Genomic DNA, 18,047 nt, shown 5'->3' with positions numbered 1-18,047 from the left:
TCTCATTGCTTCTCTGAGGTGCTGCAGCCCTGAGGAGCACAGTCTGCTGTGAATAGCTGGCTTTGACTCTGGGGAGCGTATGAGAGACAGGACGAATCAGAATATTAAAGCATTGCATTCCCTTAAAACAGCAGCTGCCCAAGCTCCAGGTGAAGTCCTACGGTGTATTATTTACATGTTATAATACAATTTCATGCTTTTTACTGATTTTTACGTGTTGACCCACTTTGCTGCACTTTTCCTCATTTCCATATCTGAGACTCACACACCTTACTGTTTTTGCTTTCCCGCCATTATAAAAAATACGGTAACACTACGGTAGACTACTGTTCCATTATTAATGAATAACTAACAAGAAATTAATTTAATGAATTAGTAAGTAATAGTGCTTAGTCAAATGTGATAGAGAACTACTAAAAACTAATGTATACAGGTTCATAATTAATTTAATACATATTGTATAATTAATTCTAAAGTGAAGGTCATGGTAACCCACTAGTAATGACTCGAGTATAACTCCCAGTAATTACTGAAGTCATTGTAAACTTTTGAGGTTTTTGTGGCTAGTAACACATTTTGCTAGATTTGGTAACGCTCAAATCATTACAAGTGGGTTACCGTGATCTTCACTTTAGAATACTGATCCAATTAATTAGTTTCTTCAGAAGGATGTAGTAACACCTGAGTCATTACTATCCAAAACCTTACACTTATAAAACAAGCTTACAGTGATGTCAGTTATGATGATTTTCTCACTGATCCATGTAATTAGTATTTCCTTCAGAAGGCTGATACTTGAGTCATTACTAGTAGGTTACTGTGATCTTCATTTTAAAATTAATTATTCGTTATGCATAATTCACATTAATTATGAACCTGTATACAGTCCTTCTTAGGAGTTCTCCAGGATATATGAAAAAACAGTAGTTATTGATTAGCTAATAGTGAAGTACTGGTTTCTACTGAGCGCTAAAGCATTGATCAGAGTTTCTTGTTAGATAGCAGTAGTTTCTGCAGTGCTAATAATGCATTAGTCATCTGTTCCTATTAACGTCGGAACAGTATTCTAAAGTGTTATGGGATTTTTATAGCATGCTTACATTCTTAAAGATTATAATTATATCTATAATTATATTAAATACTAATTCAACCATGTGTTGAAAGTTTTCTGAGGCTCTCTGGTTGAGAACCACTAGATGAAAGAGAAAAGAGGTTTATATGGAGACAGACAAAAATGAAAGATGCAAAAGCTGTTGACGACTCAGCTTCCTCATTTTTCATTTTTATTGACAGAACCAGGAAATTAGAATATGCTCCAAAAATATGAAATAAACAGATGGTTGTGTATTGAGACAGCAAACTGTATTCGCTTCAATATTTGCCTCAGCAAATATACTGACTATTGATAATTCCTATAGCCTTATGAAACTAGTTTGGCATGCATTATTAAGACATTCAATCTTTGTCTCTTTGTAAGTAATGACTTCAGAAATATGTATAGTAGTATTATGGAATTCATTAAGACTCTTATAATAAATCTACTGATCGCTTTTGCTAAGCACATTATCTTATTCACATTCATTCAGAATCACCCAGTCCCAGAAGAGCAAGTAAAGAGTGCTCAGCTTATTAGTTTGTTGTTGTGACAACGTTTAATGTAGAAACATTGCTTCAGTTCGTGCCAGCAGTGTAAAATGAAGCACAAACAACATTACAGAAGAACTGATAAACATGCACTGATTGAACATCGCTCAACATTCAGAGAATAAGAAGCATCTGCTTACCCAGGTATGCTAGCGATGGCGTATCTCTTCATATACCGAGTGTGAGAAAGATAGCCAGCCATAACAGCCTCGCTTTAGCTAAACTAAAGGTTTTTGATGTGTCATGGATTGATCAGTGTCTGAAAATATTAGCATTTTTGTCCATCAGGTAATCAGCTAGCAGGGGTAGCCTAACTTATAGGGATAGTTCACCCAAAATGAAAACTCTGTCATCATCTTGAACACAAAATAAGATATTTTGAAGTTTATTGGTAACCAAACAGTAGCCAGTAACCATTGCCCTATATGATGAAAAGATAAAATACTGTGGATGTTAATGGCTATACCCCTATAAACCATCAATGGGAGACCAGCTAACCACATACTCTAGGCTTCAGTAGTTATTTTCCAGCAGAGAGAGGCAAATGAAACTAAAACACATGAAAGGGTTTTCTGTGTTTGGTCTTTAATGCATGCAGTAGTTTTCTTCAGCTGCTCACGTTGGCCTCCTCTGGTGAAAATCACAGGGTTAGCAGTGTACCTGTAAAGGGGAGCTGAAGTAGCATTTGCCTAATGACAGCAATTTTGCAAAAGAAAGGCATTTCTTTCTTGAGAACACATCTAATTAGTATCTGTGAGAATGTAAATCAATTCAAATCCAGCATTTAAAGCTATTTTTATTTCCGAATGTGAACTCTCAGAAGGGTTTGTGTGGATATGCTTCATATCTTCCTGTGTACTTGAAGCTCAGGTTAAGACCTCTGTGATGCACAGAAATCAATACAATGTTAACGAATCTAAACGATCTCGCTTTCCCTCTAACGACACCCTTCATTTACATAACACTTAACACAACAGTAGCTAACTGGAGACTGGATTTAATGGGGAGGTTAATAATGAAACCCTTCGGCACGATCTAAAACACTTCAAGCAGCAAAACAACATGATAGGAACATTCCCTCTGTAATCAATAACAACGGAACTAAACCCTTGCTCTGAGGCAAATGAATAAGACATTCACCTGAAATGCTTCAGATTTCACATTGCCTGGAACTAGAGCTCATTAAAGCAGTGCTGGGCCCATAGAAAACCTCACATTTTAAAGCTCATCTATTATGGATGGTAGGCTGTGGCGAGAGTTGTGTTCAACAACCAGAGAACAAAATCAGAGAACATGAAGACAGCAGAGTTTTCTGAGATGTTTTGCAGTGACTATAGCATATCTGACCACATGGAGACTGATGAATTTTAATGTTATTTAGCATGAATTAAACTGTATACACTAGAGGTCAAACATTTGGGGTCAGTAAGATTTCGAAAGATGTCTCTTTTGTTTGACTGATAATACAGTAAAAATTATATTGTGAAATAATGTTACAATATAAAATCATTTGAGTTTATTCCTGTGATGCGCAGCTGTATTTTCAGCATCATTACTGCAGTCTTCAGCGTCACATGATCTTCAGAAATCATAATAATATACTGATTTACTGCTCAACAAACATCTCTGATTATTATCAATGTTGAACACAGTTGTGCTCCTTAATATTTTTGTGGAGCTTGGTCAAAAGGACAGCATTTATTTAAATAAGTTTTTTTAAACAGTTTAAGTTACTGCCACTTTTGATCATTTAAAGCATCCATGCCAAATTATATATATATATATATACATGACCCTGGACCACAAATATAAGGGTATAAGGGTACAATTTTCCAAATTGAGATTTATACATCATCTGAAGCTGAATAAATAATATTTCCATTGATGTATGGTTTGTTATGATAGGACAATATTTGTCTGAGATACAACTATTAGAAAATCTGGAATCTGAGGGAGCAAAAAAATCTAAATATTGAGAAAATCTCCTTTAAAGTTGTTCAAATGAAGTTCTTAGCAATGCATATTACTAATCAAAAATGAAGTTTTGATATATTTACGGTAGGAAATTTACTAAATATTTTCATGGAACACGATCTTTACTTAATATCCTAATGATTTTTGTCATAAAAGAAAAATCAATAATTTTGACCCATACAATGTATCGTTGGCTATTGCTATAAATATACTCCAGCGACTTAAGACTGCTTTTGTGGTTCAGGGTCACAAATATTTTTTTTTAAAACCCCAACTTTGAATGGTAATGTATAATGCACAATGTACAGTCAGCTTGCAAAATGTTTATTTCTTCAGAATACAAAACAACTTGTAAAGTTGCTCATAGTGTTCTGACTTCAGTGGGAAAAACATATATATATATATAGTCAATAGATGATTAAAATTGCTTTCATAAAAGCACAAAAGCAACAGTATATTTACAGAAGCATGTCTGAAGAACTCCACTGGTGTCTACTTTCCACATCCCATACAGTCTTTACGAGAACAACACCCCTCTCCTGCTCAGCTGTAAGATATTAAAGAGGCTGATGCTTTGTTGGTCTGGTATAGGCTTATCAGACAACTCGACCTTGCATCTGAAGTGCACAAAATAACTACTTGAATCACCTAATCACTAAACAAACACACAATCTTTACATTTTATTCTCTTTCTGTGTTGTTTCCCCAAGGCATCTGTCTGCTTTCTTTTATCCATTTGCATTCGCTCTTCTTTAATCCGTCTTCCTGATTTCTGAGGCGGTCTGTCAGAAACATGACCCCGGCTCTGGATGTTATTGAAGAGTGCATCCCAAAGACCAGAACCATGTTTCACTGCAGTCCTACAGAGACGTGGTGTCTGTTCTCCTCTCCAACACTTTTTTGTTATATTACAAATGACACAAAGGTACACACCTGTGGCACAGGTTTGCTTTCATCAGAAAGTAATTCCCGTTCCATTCAGGGCTTTCATAGGTCCTGTGGCACAAAGCACAGGCGGTGGTGTCAGCAAATTGATTCGACACCGTTCAGACAGGTAATGTAATGAAGGGTAGCGGGGAGACTGTATTTACAAATTCTCCGAGCAGTTTCTCCCGCAGACCCAGCAATGGGAAACACAATCCCACATACATCATGGAGAAGTATTCATGAGCAGAATGGAGTTTTAGCCGGCGAGTCAGGATGAGTTATGATAGGCGTGATGTGATTTGGTCCTGGCCCCTGGTGGTCATGCCATGCTCGGTTAGCAGACAGGACATGTATGTACATGTATATGTATATTATGTAAATTTTGTTTTTGACATCATTTGATCATCATTAGTATTTTTTTTCAGCCTGTTAAAACAAATTGTTCCATAAGAAGCCTATTTATGAAATATTGAGTGTCATCAAGCAGCATGCAGACAAGCAAAGTTTCACAAAAGTAAAATATTTCATTGTGTTTGGGGCAAATATCTGCGCTCCTTGAATGCTGAATTTGGAGGCTGTAGTTAACTGCTGTAATTTGAAATTACACGTACAGAACATTACAAAACATTAGGTAAACATCGTCATCCAGACATCCTAATTTAGACAGACAGATGCTCAGATTGGCCACGGTCCACCATTAAATTAGGTTTGTGAGCAGCTGGAAGGGACAGCAGCTCTCAGTGCGAGTCCTCCGCCTGCTCTGGCCTGCTATAATAACACACCAGCCTGCAGCCACCCAACTCATCCAGCCCACAATCCAAAGCATTTGACTTCACCAGACCAGATAAGACACTGCAAGATAGGTCTGATCCCATTCTCACCTTCTTAAGAGACAGTACTTTCACTCCCTTCAAAGCCCTGGAGGTCAAGGATGGGAAAGATTCACAAACTCTTGTTATTCATTAAGTTGAAAGGTACAGAAACCTTAACTAATAACTAATAATTGTGATTAATAACTCAGAAGCTTATCTTAATGGGATAGTTCAACCAAAAATCAAAATTAATTCAAATACAAACCTGTAAGACTTCCATTCTTCTGTGGAACATAAAAGATGATGTATTGAAAAATGTCTGTTTTTGTTGATACAAAGGCAGTCCAATGGGGTCCAATGCTGCTGGATTTGACAATTACAGATTTGAAAAGGATGATAACAATGCCTTTAACTGCTACAACTCTTAAAATTTGCAAACTGGTCCAATATAAATTGATACATTATATAAACACAATCTAAAGTGTGGTGCACTGAATGTTTTATTGCAATCAACTGACAATAGCAAAGTGCCTTTTCATAATAGCAATTGCTACAATTTAATAAAAGAAGTATAGATATAAAAAACAACAAAAATTAAACAGAGTACAACAAAACACATAAGCATAAAAAACCCACGGCAACGTCTTTTTTTAAATATTCAGTGCACTATTTTGGTTATTTAAAAAAAAAAAAAAAAAAAAAAAGAACATAAAAATCACCACTTGAAAAAGCAGCACTGGCTGAACTGAACACACATCAACACGATATTTTTTGTCATTTGTTTTGTTTTTCTGCAGCTATACTGCCAGTACACAGCCATGACATGCAGCCCTCCAAATGCATTTACAACATTGTGAGAACATTATGATTCAGCTGGGCATGTTGAACTACAAAAACACTATTTAGAGTTCTGAATAAGTCTGTACAGATTGAACGACAGCAGAACTGCAATATCACACCATCTCCTACTTGAGGAAGGCCAACCTATTGATCAAACAAACATTTGCATTACATGTGAGAGTTGCTGTGTTGAAATGACTGAACAGGTGCTTTGAATCAGCGAGGCCTTCCTCAAAGTGGAGATGGCGAGGATGCCATAGATCTGACTTGATGTCACGACACACAACTTTCAGACATTAATGTGTTAATGCATTAAATGTCCCCCTTACTCATCATCATGCACTGTACAGCTCAACACAATTTTGTAGATAAAGAGCGCTAGATCACTGTGTCATCTGTATGAAGAGTCCCAGACTGGTTCAGAATTACTTCCCATAATCCTTTAAGTTATAGTTGCCCAATGTTCTCTGCTATTTCTGCCACATCCTGTCTATTCAGATTTATGAAGTTCACATATTCTATCTAGGAGTTTTACGATTCAATAAATAAGACGATCACAAGCTTTGAATGGATCTAAATTTCATTTACAGAAAAGCTGCGATGTTGACTGTTGAGGGCGGCAGGGACCCAGATGATACTCTGTGGTGTCTATAAGGGAGACACATCCAGTTTGGAGTTGCTGTTACTAGATAACACGTTATGTTTCATAGTCTGTGTTGAAATAAAAGGAAAATTAACATAAAAATCATTCACGCTACAGCTAAGCTCTAAATGCTTTCGGTATAGAGGTTGAATCTTCCTTGAATGAAACCGGACTAGTGTTGATCGCAGAGCAGATGTGAGGATCATAGCATCTTCGATGGTAAAATATGGCAGTGTTTTCAAAGTGTTCATGGAGACCGACGGAAATTTAGATGCTATATTCATCCTCTGAGATATAATCACACTAGTAGGTCTTCACAGGTTACAGGTTATGACACTGCGCAATATAAGTTTTCACAATTTTTTCAGCGGTAACACAAAGATCGGGCACCATACTTCAAACACAAACCAATAAAGAGAAGAAAAACACTTGATGTGACTTAGAATATAGATAAAACTAAATGTCAAATCCCTTCATAACTCATATACACAGAAGTCTGCCAATATCTGCTTTCCTTCTGGATCGTCACACGTATGATGATAAAAATATCTTGGCACCGAGAATGTCCCTTGAGTCTATAGTGTCCTGTCTGCCGTCTCCCACAAGACAACGTTTTTTACAAGAAATTCAAAAACTCTGGAGAGAAAAATCCTTCATGCCCACTTTCGTTTTCCATTTAACCTTGCATTATGAAAATACGAGGATGATGAGACCAGCGCTCACCAGATGTGGGGTCAGTTGTGTACATATACACAAACAAGCACACACTCATATACACCAAGGTGTTTTTAGAGATACATGGATCTTCTTAACAAAGAAAAGAAACGGGCAATTTGTGGCATGTAGAAACATCTGAGCACCAGCGACGAGGAAACACGCCAGTGTAGGAAGCTCACTGTCTCCTCCAACATCACGCTACACGGATCTAATCCTATTCAGTGTCTTTGAATTTGTGGCTTTTGAAGTTGCATTGGTCTTCGGCAGTGAGGATGAGCTGGGGTTCATGTATATCCTGGAGTCTGTGGGCAATGAGGGCTCTCCATAGTCTATTTAAACAGAGGCAGTTCTCAGGTCAGTTCTGTGGCACGTGCACACAAACAAAATCAATATACATCCATCATCAGCTTTCCCAGTTTTCTGAGGAAAGATTGTCCTTTTCTTCCTTCATCCATACACCATTGTCTCATAGTCCAGCAATGACCTTCCAGGCTTCTGAAGCAAAAATCAGCACAGACAAAATAACAAATAATATGCAATGGTTTCCACCAGACTTCATAGACGGGAGTAAAAAAGCAAAAAGATCCCGGAGAGAGGTGTCAGTCGGGTAAAATACATCAAGGCTCACGGATACTGCCACCTCAAAGGAAAGGTTCTCACACAAGAGCATGAATGAAAAGTAAAATCATATTTAAAAAAAGATCAGGAAAAAGAAAGCAAAGCGAATGTCTAGGCATCGGCGCCGGCAGCCACCGTAGTCATGGCAACTTCAACTGAGGAAGGTCTATATGGACGGATTGACAGGCCAGGCTAGAAGCCCAGATTACTTTCTGGTGGCCTCATCAGAGGAGGAGAAGAAAAACAGAGAGCGAGTCAGAGAGAGAGTGTAGATGAGCGAGACAGGGTCATGTTCATGTCACTGTTACTCCACAGAGCTAGGGTGAAGGCTGAGGGCCGGGGGGTCCAGACAGGTTGGGGAATAGCTGAGATGAGGCTCTTTGATCCACAAGAGCGGCGCTCCATTCTTGCCCTCCTGGTTCTTGCTGGAGCTGCGGGTCTTGTAGCGCACCAGCAGGACCGCGATGAGGAGGATGCCGAAGATAGGGAAGGGGTAGAAGAAGACGAAGTAGAAGAGGGAGTCGTTTGAACAAACCACTGACTGTAGGGTAGAGACTGGAGGGGGGCAGAAAGAGTTAGAACAATTTAATATGGAAGTTAGAAAAGAGAGCTCTATGAAATGTCCTGACCAGTGTGGGAAGGTTACTTTGAAAAGGTAACAGGTTACAGATTACCCTATTACCAAGTTACCCTATTTAAAATGTAGCAAGTAGTGTAACTATTTCAATTACTTTAAAGTAATTGTTTATTTTTCCAAATTTGTAATATTAATATTTTCAACTGTTTTTCATTTTCTACTTTCATTCCACATTTACACCAGGCAGCGTTAACCTTATAGTAGTGCAGTATTTAACACTAATTACTGTCAGATCTTTTTACTTCGAGATAGTTCTGATTTTTACATTTCCAGCACTGAAACACATTATCACTCCACCATGAGGGCAACTCTCAGACAGCTTGTAGCCTGAAGCTTTCAATGGCAATGTGGATTGATGTAAATGGGAGACGTGGTGCGCTGCTAATTCAGGAGGAGAACCAATCAAAAGCATCAGAATAGCATTACTTTACTAAATGGCCTTTAAATGGCAAGAGGCTTTGTGAACATCAAAAACATGCAAAGCAAATTAATATCATTCAACATATCCTAGCTTTTTGCAAAAAATATTTGTTATCGTTAACATTTTCATTAAGTAACTGATTTAATTACACATTCTTTCTCAGTAACTAATGGATTACAGTTACTTCTTGGTAACTAAATTATGTAACGCCGTTACATGTAACTAGTTACTCCCCAATACTGGTCCTAACCCACATAATAAAATGACAAAACAAAAATGTTAATGTGACTCCAAATAGTACACTAACTAAATACTGTGTACTATACACAACATACTTCCTATAATTTATTTATTTATAAGTAGATGAAACACTTGGTATTACGCAACAAAATGTTTCAAGCAGTAGTACACTACGTTGTTGTCACATCTGTCTGAGTATCTATATGTCTGTCTGTCTGTCTGTCTGTCTGTCTATATCTATCTATCTATCTATCTATCTATCTATCTATCTATCTATCTATCTATCTATCTATCTATCTATCTATAATTTTTACTGTTACATGAATGCATAAAGACAGAAAATGTAGGGGGGAAATTTTTGAAAAATCAGTTTCACATTAAGTGTGGGCAGATAAATTACTTGTTGCATTGTGTCTGGTTAGGACACAGTGAAAAAGCACAAGAAAATATTAACAAACACATGTGTGGATGTGGTTAGTGCTTATAAAGTGCAAAAGCTCACCCTGCTCCATGACATTAACAATGGTGACTCCAGAGTTGTTGGTGGCCAGGCGGTACCAGGCATTGCGTGGGTTCAGCAGCCACTCCTCCACATGGCAGTAGTAATTCCCGACATCTCTGGACCGAGCTTTCTGGATGGTCAGACTGTACAGGTCAGAGGTGGTGCGTTCAAACTGCAGGCGGGAGTTTGGACCGGGCTCCTCCGTAGGGCTGCAGTTCCCATTACCAAACACTGCATCATGACCGATGGAAAAGACGCACTCTTGTTCCTCCTCCTCTTCCTGTCCCAAACGGTACACATACCAGGACACAGAGAAGCGGGAATCTTTTGAGGACTGAGACAGAATGCTGCAGCCCAGCCGGATTGATCCATCTTCAGGTACTGAGATATTAGATTCTGCCTCCTCCACCTGCAACTTCACCACTGCAATAAAACCAAGAGTAAAAATCATTAAGTGCATGACAACATTTCTAATCTTCTTCAAAGATTGGGGTAGCATCTGTCTCAAACTCATTGTTACATTTATATAGAGCCAAAAATTCTGTCACTCCTAGTATCTTCTGTTGAACACACAAGGAGACGTTTGCAATAGAATCAACAGCGATTTATAATGCAACAAAATATTTATATTTAAAAGAAATGCTGTTCTTTTGAATGTTCTATTCATCAAAGAATCCTGAAGAAAATGATCATGGTTTCCACAAAAATATTAAGCAGCACAACTGTTTTATAATAAGAAGAAATGTTTTTATCAGATAAAAGAAAGTCAACATGAGGGTGAGCAAATAATGACAGAACTACACCTAAAAAGCACAAAAATGATTTATATATTCCAACACACCCTAAAATGAACTCTATTCTCTATTATAATTCTGTAGGCCATCAAGCATCCAGGGATGTGGAACTAGCAGCTCAATATGTCACTCTCAAATGAAGGTGAGGATCATCACATTTTGTGTGAGAAGTCACAAGCTCCTTCAGCAGGGTCTTGAGCTGAGATCAGCTAAAAATAAGACTGCATTGTCCGGCACACTTTAAGGGGCTCCACTTATCTTCTGCTCATGTAAAAGCAGTGCAATTTAATTTTGAAGATGGCAGATTACGAGGTGCTGAACCTTTCATCAACTATCTATTTGTAAATACATTTTTATGCATGCTATTTTTAAGCAATCGTGCAGCAGGGAGGTGTTCTGACATCCACACTGTGTATATACATATATGAGAGGCAAAAATAGATAAAGGTGTAAAATACAGAATTCATGAAAGACAGCTTAACAAAAGCAGTGCTGAGAAGAACATACTGTATACTAAGGGAAATGCATTAATGCTGAAGAATAGAAAATGCAGGACAGCTATGGAAAAAAAAAGGGCTTCCATAATGATCAGCATGTCAATGTGAATGTTAGATTTGCATTATTCATTTATAATAATAATTTATCACTTTTTGAAGTTATCTGACCAGTAAAAGCACCCAAACACACTTGTCTTGACCTTGATTTGTTTCAGAGCAGCAGATGTCTTGGCCACCTGTGCTCCTAAAGCTACTTGCTCAGCGGACCCGAGGACAAACAACACAACAAGACGTGTCTGTGTAACAGCGGTAAGTCGATGACCCATGTGTAGAGCGGTAATATTGAAGAGTGTGTTGTGTCAGGTTGGGATCTGTCAAAGCTTTGATTCAATGCTGTCAAAGAGTCCAGATGGCATCAGACTAATGCAAAGCTTTTCTGACACAGTCACCCGAACCACACTAGACCGGTCTACAGAAGCTATGTCATGATGTTACAGGAAAAAATGGACATTATCTGCAAAAGTGGGGGGGGGGTAGATGAATAGCCAAGGCGGTCTGCAGCAGGGGTCTTCACGGGCAGCTGTGTGGGGTGTATAGAGGAGCAGCAGCTGTGTGGCACTCATGAGTAAAGCCTCTGGGCTCCGGCAGTCGTGATTGTGTCTGATATGAGGTTCTGACTCCCCCTCGCCGCCTGCACTGTGAGTGCTAAGGTCTGTGGCCCATGTGTGGGGCTCCCTGAGAGGCTGATATACTGCACGTTTGCGTTTGAGGAGTTAGGCATACAAAGCCCCTGTCTCTCTTTATATCTTCCTCTCATAAATGCACACATGCTGATGAATGATTCAGCTCGGGCAGACATGAGCTTGGGATGGCTGCGCTCCACGGTGGTCTCAGGGGGAGAATGTTTTCATGCTGCTCTTTCCGATCCTCTCATGCCAGATGGCCTGGTAAGCCCATGGGACTGCTACACACACCGACAACTGAATCTCAAAGGCTTCGGAGTCTGCTATAGGAATAAAGGCCAACATGGCTAGTTGGTCCAGCACTTTCCATGAACAAGATGCAAAAAAGGTCCAGAGGATTCTTCAGAAAATCCTTTAGAAAATGTTGATTGTTAATTTCAGGAGGGTCTGAGATGTTTTCTTTTGTTTATTATATTTGAGGAATTTCTGCAACCCTGTTATCAAATTAAATATACAGCTCTTGAAAAAAAGAGACTACTGCAAGATTATCATTTTCTCTGGTTTTATTATTTATTGGTATGCATTTGAGTACAATTAACAATTTTGTTTTATAAATACTGACAAACTTTCTCCCAAATAAACATTGTCATTTAGAGCATTTATTTGCAGAAAATGACAACTGGTCAAGATAACACAAAAAGATGCAGTGTTTTGAAGTGGTTTCTTCATTTTAAGCTCCAGACCTATAGTTTAAAAACACTAATTTGTGTATTTTTCTAATTTTCTAGCAAAAAAACATTAAACTAAAAACTAAACGGAGAAAATTTGTAAAAAAAAATAAATAAATAAAAAAAAAAAAATTACAAAACACCAAATGCGTAACATACATATTATTCAAAAGTTTAGAAGATATTTTAATGTTTTTGAAAAAAGTCCTTTATGCTCACCAACGCTAGAGTAACAGAGGAACAGTAGGCGAATAATGTGAAATTTCTTTACAATTTCAAGTTTTCAAACGGAAACTTTTCCTCTTGTTTTCCACTTTAATGTAATTTATTTTAGTGACTGCAAAGCTGCATTTTCAGTCATGACAGTCTTCAGTGTCACATGATTTGATGATTTTTCTTTTATGCCAAAAATCATTAGGATATTAAGTAAAGATCATGTTCCATGAATATATTTAGTAAATTTCCTACCGTAAATATATCAAAACTTCATTTTTGATTAGTAATATGCATTGCTAAGAACTTCATTTGAACAACTTTAAAGGAGATTTTCTCAATATTTAGATTTTTTTGCTCCCTCAGATTCCAGATTTTCAAATAGTTGTATCTCAGACAAATATTGTCCTATCATAACAAACCATACATCAATGGAAAGATTATTTATTCAGATTTTGAAAAATTTAGAAAAATTGACCCCTAAGATGGGTTTTGTGGTCCAGGGTCACAAACATACATATCCATCCATTTGATAAGCAACGGCATTCTTACCTGGCTGTCTCACCATCACATGTGTGAAGCCGGAGGAGTCTTGCGCCAGGCGGTACCAGAGTCCATCGGGGTCCATGAGCCACTCCTCCACATGGCAGTAGTATGTTCCAGAGTCGCTGGTCTCGGCACGGTGCAGGGTGAGGCCGTAGAGCCGAGGAGAGAGCCTCTCTGACTGCACACGGCTGCGGAGACGTTCCTCCTCTGCATACGCTCCATACTCGAACGCTCCAGAGTGTTCGATCTTCAGCAGCAGCTCATCCGGCTCTCCTGCCTCTGCCTTCCGGGCGTACCACAGCACAGCATGCTGGGAGTCCGGGCTGGTTTGAGAGGTGATGGAGCAGTTGACACGCACCCGACTGTCCTCCAGAAACTGCAGACTCTGGTTGGACTTGTGCACCTTCAGTTTACTCACTAAAGGAGGAGAAAGAAAAAAGGGGAAATGTTGTTAGAACAATGAATACCAAGACTATTTACAGACTATTTAGACCAAATACATTAGAAAAAGACACTTCTGTCTGTTGGCAGACAGATATTCTTGTCTGTGAGTACCCTTGTGAAAAAGAAGTGCAATTCATTGCACTAATTGTAAACTTGTAATGTACTTCAAAACTTAAAGTTTATTTTATAGAACTGTCCTTGAAGATAATATATTAATGAAATAAAAGGCCACTTAAAGAGCACACTTTCATGTTTCTTAACGCACTTAAATACACTTATAAAAAAGTGCACTTTGAAATAATATCCATAGGAATCCCCTGTTTCTTTCTGATGTGAATAGGCCTTTAACCAGAATGGATATGTGACCCTGGAGCACAAAAGCAGTCTTAAGTCGCTGGGGTATATTTGTAGCAATAGCAACAATACACTGTATGGATCAAAATTATACATTTCTCTTTTATGACAAAAATCATTAGGATATTAAGTAAAGATCATGTTCCCTGAAGATATTTTGTAAATTTCCTACCGTAAATATATCTAAACTTAATTTTTGATTAGTAATATGCATTGCTAAGAACTTCATTTGAACAACTTTAAAGGAGATTTCTCAATATTTGAGAATCCAAATCCAAATAGTCCTATCCTAACAAACCATACATAAATGGAAAGCTTATTTATTCAGCTTTCAGACGATGTATTCATTTCAATTAAAAAAAAGTCCAGGGTCACATATTTACTGTTGCTGAGGGAGAGCTGGAATCGCTTGTTTTAGATCTGGAAAAAATAAGAAGTCAGAATCATTCCTGGCAGAGCAGGGCTGCGGGATCCTGGGCATACATATTGGATTACTACAGGTGCGTCAGGTGAGACAGTCATCTGCAACGGCTGCTATTTCACACCATGAGTGGATTTATGAGTACCAGAAGAGCTCAGGAAGACACACTTTCACACCTGCAAATAAAAGGTCTCACATACTTACAAATGTAGATCATTTGATATATGCAGCAGAGAAGCATTCAAAAGTAGAGAGAGCAGATGTCCTACATGTGCGGCCCTGTTATTTGGCACGAGAACATGCAAACGGTTCAGGCACACTTTCAAACGCATTAAACATATGCCACTGCATTACTCCCCCCATTTTCCCTCAACACACACACACACACACACACACACGCAGTGCCTTTTATGAAGAAAATACAAAATTGGTGGGACTTCATATGATTGTTTCTTTCACATCTTTTATTACCTGAAATTAATGAGCATCTGTGAAACTTCACATTCTGTTTTTCCTGCATTAATGGCTCTTTGCTAAAAATCCAATTTTCCACTGACACTTTGGCTCTGGTAATCCCCATCACGCATTTCTGCACTTCTAGCAAAGTCCCCTGAATCATCCCTAAGCCTGGACCTTCTCCGTGAACAGTTGCATGAACACTCTTACGCTTCTAACCAGCCGGCCAGAAACACAATCCCTGCAGCAAAGCTCCTCTACTCAGTTGTATAGTGTCAAATCTCACCGATTTAACACTGTCTCTCTAAGGGTTTTTAAGATTTATAAAAATAAAACCGCAAAGAAACTGTTCCTCAATTTAGGCTTTTGACTTACCGAATATATAGGCTTTATTCCATATTCTTAAAATCCACACACAAACCACTCCAAACAAATAGCAGAGAAAACTATGACAAATAATTAATGATCACGACTGTATTTGATGTTTGCGGTAATACCGGCGTCTGCTGACATACTGTTGCCATTGCACATGCTATCAGGCCAAGAGCTTCTAAAATTAAAATGTCACGCTGCAAAATGAGCTTTGTTCATCCTGCAGGGCTGTCAGAGTTAATATCTCCCCACAGTTCAGCTTTACAACAGAAGACTCCAACAAAGCTGACAGGAATGAGTGTCTGTGTCCCTTCAGCTGTTGATTTGCACTAGATCAGTTGCTTGTTGGCATAAAGCCAGCTGACTAACCGCTAATTTAGCTCTTAAATAATAATAAAAAAACAAGTTACTTAGTAACAAAAGAAAGATCACTATGAGATTCAAAGTCACTTTTTAATATGTTAGAAAGATATATATATATATATATAAAAAGCATATTTTTCTGAAATATGTACATGCAAGTGTGTGTGTTTATATAAACATATATTCACACAGTACACACACACATATATTATGTAAACAAAACTTTTATTTTGGATGACAGCACTAGTTTAAATTGACAAATGTGCATAAACTTCAGCAGTTTTTGACACTGCTAACAGGCATTTATCCAGCAAATGCAAAATGGCATGTTGTGTGCCCTCAGACATCAAACATTACTGGTTGTGTGCACACTAAAGATGCTCTCAAAGCGCTGGCAGTCATTCCTTAGGGAATCTCTTCAGAGCTAGCAGCTAATCGCAGGAGAATGACTCTTCAATCCTCTAAAGCAGAACCACCAATGGATGGGATTTCCACAACAGATTTCTTAGTTTTCTTTCTAATTTCTCCGGTTTTGACAGAAAACAAAGGCTGAAAAAGAGATGTCAGGGATTATAGACCCCATGAAATCAAAATTAGAGTTATGTGGCTTTTAGTTCATGTAGTTTAGCTTTGAAGCCATTTGTGTGTTATGTTGAAAATTCACTTTTAGCAGATATATGCGGTTGACATGAGTACCACTCATCTGTACATTTTTTCATGATCTCGACATGCCTTTTTTAACCTTAATATGTTGAGATTATAAGAAGATGAAAAGCTCTTTGATACACCACACTCAAGCTTCCTGTTTCCATAGGAAATACGTCAAAGTAGGGAAGTAAACTACACTTTTCCTGAGTCCCAAAGCCGTGAGTCCCATTGACTGCCATTATATGACTGAAAGACTGCAACGGTTTGAGTTAAAAATCTTCGTTTGTGTTCTACTGAAGAAACAAAGTCACCTACATCTTGGATGCCCTGGGATATGCAGATAAACATCACATTTTCAGTTTTGGGTAAACTATCACTTTAATGCCAGTTGCTGAAAACTGTACCTGCAAGTTGAATCTTTTGCAAGTTTTCTTTACTGCATTTGTTTGTGGCCGATCACATCACCGATCACAGGTGCATTCATCAGCATTACATTATATTCAGAAAATCATGTTTACAAACACAATGCCATTTTCAAAGCACCTAATACTGTTGTTTGACTCTAGCACGGCTGCACAATTAAATACAATCATACAATATTGCTCAGATTTACATAAGGTTATTCACGGAGGCTTTCAAATCAGAGAAAAGATATGCACGGCAGCTCACAGTCGAGACACAGTTTAGTCTCCTGGGCAACAGCAAAGCAATACAGCGAATACGATTGGAAACATTTGCCTTCTCTGTTTCAAGCTCACTCCTGGTCAATGCTTTTCTTTCAGCATGATGCATAAGTGGACTTGGAGCGGAGGACTGATGCTCCGATCTCTCTCTTGTATGGTTTTCCATCATTCACTTGCTTTTAGGGTTACCCTTACTAGGTCTGAATCCTTCGGAGGGTCTCCTCCATGTGTCCTAATGAAGGAAGGCGGCCAATTAAATCCTCTCTGACTCCACCAGGCACGATTAAAATATTTGATTAAACAAGATATTTGTTCTTGACAAAACTGCAAGCCATTTAATTTTTGTTGTATAATCGAATTAGGAAAATCAATAAATGTATGAAAAGCGAGAGAAGGAAAAGAAAGATGGGAGAGTACGAGAGACTGTAAAAATGAAGCAAATCAAGCAGCACATTTTAAACAGCTCAGAGCTTGATTAGAGGCCGTTTGTGACGGAGGGGGATGGTGGCAGCGGAAAAAGCAAACAGAGAAAATGTTTCGAGTGCATTTGTGATTTTCTAAGAAGACAGAGAGCTGCGTTCCCTCCTCCTGCGTGTGTCCAATTTGTTAGCCCCAGTTAATTACCAACACGCTGCGCTGCCGAGATAAAGATGCTTTTATTTGGTTTATTTATTGATGACACAATCTCCAAAGATAATGCAGCCTTCCCATCAAGAAGCACATTTCATTAAGAAAACATTTATTCCAGTGACATCCACATGCACTGGAGATTTTTAAAGGGGCCATATCATGAGGAATAAAAAAAAAGTATATTGTGCTAAACATACTATAAATGAGCAAATAAAATGTCCTTGCCAGTCCAAAAAGAGC

The 18,047-nt window shown here is 38.2% G+C and overlaps 1 protein-coding gene across 1 annotated transcript in view; it reads right to left on the bottom strand.

Annotated features, from left to right (window-relative positions):
- Positions 1 to 5,839: 5,839 nt before the first annotated feature.
- The window catches only part of LOC306877166 (immunoglobulin superfamily member 3-like), a 142,873-nt gene continuing 130,665 nt past the window's right edge, over positions 5,840 to 18,047 (bottom strand). The window contains exons 7-9 of the mRNA XM_079428732.1: positions 13,443 to 13,853; positions 9,976 to 10,398; positions 5,840 to 8,730 (exon numbers count right to left, since the gene is read on the bottom strand). Of these exons, the coding sequence (XP_079284858.1) occupies positions 8,480 to 8,730; positions 9,976 to 10,398; positions 13,443 to 13,853 (1,085 nt within the window). The 3' untranslated portion in view covers positions 5,840 to 8,479. The remainder of the gene's footprint in view (positions 8,731 to 9,975; positions 10,399 to 13,442; positions 13,854 to 18,047) is intronic.

Source organism: Barbus barbus (assembly GCF_936440315.1).
Source record: "Barbus barbus genome assembly, chromosome: 11".
Taxonomy (NCBI): Eukaryota; Metazoa; Chordata; class Actinopteri; order Cypriniformes; family Cyprinidae; genus Barbus; species Barbus barbus.
This window is presented reverse-complemented; position numbering and strand designations above follow the sequence as displayed.